Raw genomic sequence first — 6,000 nt, forward strand, 5'->3', positions numbered from 1 at the left:
TTCAGTGTGTGATTCTGTACTGTGAGATCATATACATGAATGCCACACATTTTAGTCATGCACTTTCTTACTTAACAGATATTTAAAGTTTAGTTTTTAACAGTGATAGTCTAGAATATTTTGACATAAAATGGTTCTTGTCTTGAGAATAATTAGATCATAATGCCACTAGGGGGCTCACATACCATGTGTGTAATTCATGTGGCATCACACATCTGCAGAACACTTCTGGGTACTTAAAAGGATGTGATAGCTGGGACCATGATACTATGTTCAATAGTTTTTGTGTGATAGATGTAAGGGCACAATAACAGATGGAAATACATTAAATAAGTGTAACTTATCAGTGAAGTTAGCAGTGAGGGGTCAAAAATTGAAACTGGATAAATGCTAGTCTGGTACCAGTTCCTATGACACCTCTTCTATCTAGACTTGCTGTTGCTGATGCTCTAGGGATGTAAGCTCTAGCTGTCAATCACTAGAATCCTAGACTGGACAAAATTACTTTTCAACAGATAACACTATCTGGCATTATTTCAGTTGTCCCTTGTAATTGAGAAGATTTATTTGTAATCAGTTTAAAAAATCTCTAGCTTGTTCATTTTGTTAGTGTAAGAAAGTGTATGTTTTATATCAACGTTCTTTCATTTTCTAAAGAATCTAGGAAGGCAAGTTTTTTAGATCATACCAATTCATGTGTTTCCAGCCAAGTACATGCATAAATATATTTTTTATTAATTCCATCTAGTCTTATTTTTTTTATTTTTTATTTATAATCAAGGGACAGTTCAGCATTAATTTGGCAGGAACTGGGATGAAGATATCCAGTACAGCAAAGTGGCTGGCTCAGGGCAGTTATGCCTCTGTGATCATTCACAGATCACAGGTAAGTCCTGCTGGACCAAAAAGCCTGTCTGAAAGTGCTGTGAAAGTAGTGTTAAATTCCTCTACCTTAAATTCAGAATTATATGAAGTTAATGACTAATGCTTTTGAACTGTGGTGTTGGAGAAGACTCTTGAGAGTCCCTTGGACTGCAAGGAGATCCAACCAGTCCATCCTGAAGGAGATCAGCCCTGGGATTTCTTTGGAAGGACTGATGCTGAAGCTGAAACTCCAGTACTTTGGCCACCTCATGTGAAGGGTTTACTCATTGGAAAAGACTCTGACGCTGGGAGGGATTGGGGGCAGGAGAAGAAGGGGACGACAGAGGATGAGATGTCTGGATGGTATCACTAACTTGATGGACATGAGTTTGAGTAAACTCCGGGAGTTGGTGATAGATGGGGAGGCCTGACGTGCTGCGATTCATGGGGTCACAAAGAGTCGGACACGACTGAGGGACTGAACTGAACTGAACTGAACTGAATGACTAATGAGTTTTTTCATATAATGGGGTATGTTACATTATGACGAGGTATAACTAATGAAATTATGGAATGAGGTTCATTTTTATTCATGTGCTTATGGAGGTTTTATATATATATACACATTCTTGTTTAGGCTATAGATATCTGTGCATGAAATCAAGTGCCAGAGCATATAGATTTAAGTAGTTCAAGTTTGGGGCTAATGGTTTGAAACACAGGTGCTTCAAAAAGAGGTAGTCTTTTTAGCTATACTCTAATTATTAAAGACTGTTACATTTTAATATTTCAAAGTAAGAGGTAAATTTTTGGTTTATTTACCTCACTGCTTTGACTTAGTGATTTAGTGATGTCAGAGTCATTTGTCATTTAATGAACATCCATTATAGTTTCTTCAAGAATTAGGAATATTTTTATGGTTGTATGAACATTTTCCTCGTCTATCTTTATTTAGAAAACATTGCCATGATTTGAGAGAATAGCACTGAAGCATGTATATTACCATGTATGAAGTAGATCGCCAGTCCACGTTTGATGTATGAGACAAGGCACTCAGGGCCAGTGCTCTGGGATTTTAATTTTTCCTAGAGCACATGTATTATCTAAAGTATTATCCTCATAATTGTGGTGCTGGTATAGTGTGCTAGCACATAAAATTTATGAGATGGCTCCTGGTACTTAGAATTACCACATCTTAGATAGCATGACCCGATCTACATTAATCAGGATCTGTGTTATAATTTCTGTTCTCAGCTATATTGCACCATTTAAATCAGTACCATCAACAGTCCCTGCCTACACCAAGGTTTTAGAATTTTTCTTTCTTTTGCTAAAAGTGACTTCATTCCTATATATGAATACTACTTGTAAATGAAATTCAGTTTTCTGATATTTGCAGACTTTAAAATACTTTACTTCTGACTATTATGAAATTGTGTTTTAATTAATAATTAAAGACTTTTTATTTTTATTATTTCTATCACATGGGTAAACAGTAGGCTTTTAAGATGGCTATTTATTTCTAAATATTTATTTGGCAAATTTAGGTGTCATCCTTTTGGGTAGAAGAACAGAAATAAATCAGTTACTTAGTTAAAATATGTTCTGAGTAGGTATAAAATTTAGACAGTGCAATGAGATATTCTGACTTTATCTAGTTGTTAGGTATCTTCTGATTAAATGACAGCTGGCCAAGGGCAGCAGTAAAAATGAATATTTAGTACAATCATTCCTTTCGCATCTATTTACATTTTATTGTAAAGACTATTTGTTTACTTAATTGAGAATTTCTCCCTCAGTCAAAGATTTTGCACAGGAAGGTATTTCCTGAGATCTGACGTATGGAGTGAAACTCTGACTTATGAAACCCAAATGTACTTATGGAAATGAACACATATTTTCATTTCCTAGTAAAGTTAAACAAGATTAGGGCTTTACTTGATCCATTTGAGAACAGGAATGTATATAAATTGGAATTTTTACTGCCATCCCCTTCTCTGTTTACTCAGATTCTCTAGAGTGTAGAAAGCTTCTGAAAGAAGAGGCAACTTCAAAAGCCCCTGATCTCAAAACATTCTTTATCCTCAAAAGTTTCAGGAACCCAGTTTCCTTTTCTACCCTCCCTCCTTAGATTAAAAAAACAAAAACATAAATAAAGCAAAACTTACCTTCTTCAGAAACCATAAGAGTTCAAACTATTTTTGTTTCATCCTATCAAAAGGCCTTTTGACTTTTGGACCTAAAGTTGGAAGACAGTCTGGAAAGAAAATCTATCCTGTCCTCATCACTTCCTTCACCAGCCTCTGCCCACTCATTCCTCAGTTAGCAGCTCTGCTTTTCTAAAAAAAAAAAAGAAGAAGAAAGAATCTCCTTTTCTGTTGTTGTTTAGTCACTAAGTTGTGTCTGACTCTGTGTCTAATTATAATTATTACTTGCAATCCAGTTTTTTCCCTCCATTCTATCACCTTTTGTATTTTCTTCAAGCTGTGTTTCTAATGCTTCCAGGAGATGTTTGAAGTTAAGGTCAAGTTTGCATAATATCCTTCTTTTATTTAGTCCATGAGAATCTTATATAAAATCCTAATACCTTTCTTTTATTCGGTCTGTGAGAAACACTGGACAACAAATTGGGAGAGGTTTTAATAAACTCACTGAAGCAAATGGATACCTTGATGAGAAATACGTGGAATGAGATGAATTGTCTAACATAAAGTGTAGTTTATAATCATCAAGTGGCTAATATGAATCTCAGGTTCTCTAATTCCTGTGACCACAGATTTCAACTAATCCTGAAATGGCATGATCTTTGGCCTCAAGTATAATTGTTATAGGAAACCTTGGCTAATTATTTCAGCCACATGATTCAAAGCCTTTGCTTTTCTGCCACGTGCACACAGATACCAGCATGTAACAGATTCTCCTGTATCTCTGCCTTTTCTATTTTCAGGATGGAACCAAAGTCTATGGCAGATGTGGAGGGTTCTGTGGAAAGTGTATTCCTCACATGACTACTGGTCTCCCAATTCAAGTAGTATGAACATTCAGAAGGAAAGTGTGTCCCAAAGAAGAGACATTCTCTGGAACCTGCAAATAGCTGGTGCTTGTTTCTTTACTCCTTCCTGAGATTTATGTCTAAAATATTTGTGCCTTTTTTCCAGGATGCTCATGAGGAGTCAATCACTGCTTAATTTTTCAAGGCCTTTGAAATAAACTGAATGATACATGGTTCTAATCAGGATCCTTAAAAGGATGAAATAATTTATGGTAGGGCATACAGGGATGTTTGAATTATGCTAGGATAATACTACTGTTAACAGATTGCACTGGACCAGAATTATGTTATGCCTATAAACACACTTGTAAATCTCTGCTCACATCCTACTATACAATGAAATGCTTATTCTACTTGTTAAAATGGAGCAAATAAAAATTAGGAAAATGAACTTAAATCATAAACATTATTGAATCTGTCAGGAGAATAGCAAATCAATGGTCACATCAAAAAAGTACATAGCCGTTATACTTTCTACTGATACAGCTTAGATACCTTGTTTTATGTTTCCTTTAATTTTCAATTATGCATTATGGTGCTTCAAAAAAATCATCCTAAAATATAGTATAGTTTTGTAATTAAAGTATATAGTTGGGTTAAATACTAAAGATGAAATTTTGTGGGTATAATACAGAATAAAATATGATTTAGTAGAATTTCACTGAAAAACACCTACCTCTAATTTGATTGTACTTATAAGAGCAATACATTGTTTTTAAAATGTTTATATTCTATCATGTCTTTATAACTTATATGCCTATATGTCTACTCTTAAAAAATTTATTTTCTCAAAGTTATGTACTGTATATTAATCAAGTAGAAAACTAAGAATTATTGACATTTTGAAGAACCTGTTTTGGTAAACATAAAATTATTTTTACATATGCAAAATTTTTATTAGAGAGTTCAAGTTATTTTATATCTGAGGTCTCTCAAATCCAGAACATGAAAGATAGTATAAAAATTAACTATTCACGAGTAAATGCTCAGGTATTAAGAGATTTTTTAGGTGAATAATTTAATTGTGTATTATACAACCATTTGATTTTAAAAGAATCATAGATAATATTTTTCTATGATAACCTCCTCTATAAACCAAGAAAACTGAATCTAATAATAGGTTTTTGCCAGGAAATAGTAGTGTAGTAGTTTTACCCACAAAGTTTTTCTTTTTCAAACTATTAGGGGTGTATTGTACCATATAAGGTACTAAAGCAATTTTGTACCAATGTGGTTAAATAAACATTTAGGGATCTCTGTATCAGAAAAGAAGTATTTTGCACTATGTGCCTGAAACCAGTTACAAACATTATTACGAAATGTATAACATGTTCTAGAAATGTTTTTAAGCATAAGTAAAATCATATAATTTATAAATATTTGAATAATAAAGATCTTTGTGTGATACATTGGGACTTTGCTTTCATTTTCCTTAAAAAAAAGGAAGAAAAAAAGAATTCTTCACCAAAAAAAGTCTGTAACTGGAAAATCACTTCAGAAATTCTAAAACATTTTACTCTAATTGTTGCAATTTCGATGGAAATAACTCCTGCCTAGGAGAAGGCAATGGCACCGCACTCCAGTACTCTTGCCTGGAAAATTCCATGGATGGAGGAGCCTGGTGGGCTGCAGTCCATGGAGTCGCTAAGACTCAGACACGACTGAGCGACTTCACTTTCACTTTTTACTTCCATGCACTGGAGAAGGAAATGGCAACCCACTCTGGTGTTCTTGCCTGGAGAATCCCAGGGACGGGGGAGCTTGGTGGGCTGCTGTCTATGGGGTCACACAGAGTCAGACACGACTGAAGTGACTTAGCAGTAGCAGTGTACACCCTTATGGAAATAAGGGCATGAGGCTGACAGAAATTTGCCATGACTTCTGTTTATAGAAGGGGTACCATGTATGCTTATATTCAGTTGGCCAAATTAAATCACATGACCAAATCCTAGGCAATGGGACAGGGAAATATACTTCTGCTACAGGGCAGGATGGCCAGATGTATGGAAATGAGTGAGGACTCACCATCTTCTCCCAAGGGAGGGAGAAGATCCTTGGGAACAATAAGATTTTATGTCCACCAT

General features: G+C 34.9%; 1 protein-coding gene across 1 annotated transcript in view; it reads left to right on the forward strand.

Annotated features, from left to right (window-relative positions):
* ADAMTS20 (ADAM metallopeptidase with thrombospondin type 1 motif 20) overlaps positions 1–3,901 on the forward strand; it is a 200,556-nt gene extending 196,655 nt beyond the window's left edge. Inside the window, exons 38-39 of the mRNA XM_052640352.1 lie at positions 782–886; positions 3,812–3,901. Of these exons, the coding sequence (XP_052496312.1) occupies positions 782–886; positions 3,812–3,901 (195 nt within the window). The remainder of the gene's footprint in view (positions 1–781; positions 887–3,811) is intronic.
* Positions 3,902–6,000: the final 2,099 nt, after the last annotated feature.

Source organism: Budorcas taxicolor, chromosome 5, assembly GCF_023091745.1.
Source record: "Budorcas taxicolor isolate Tak-1 chromosome 5, Takin1.1, whole genome shotgun sequence".
Taxonomy (NCBI): Eukaryota; Metazoa; Chordata; class Mammalia; order Artiodactyla; family Bovidae; genus Budorcas; species Budorcas taxicolor.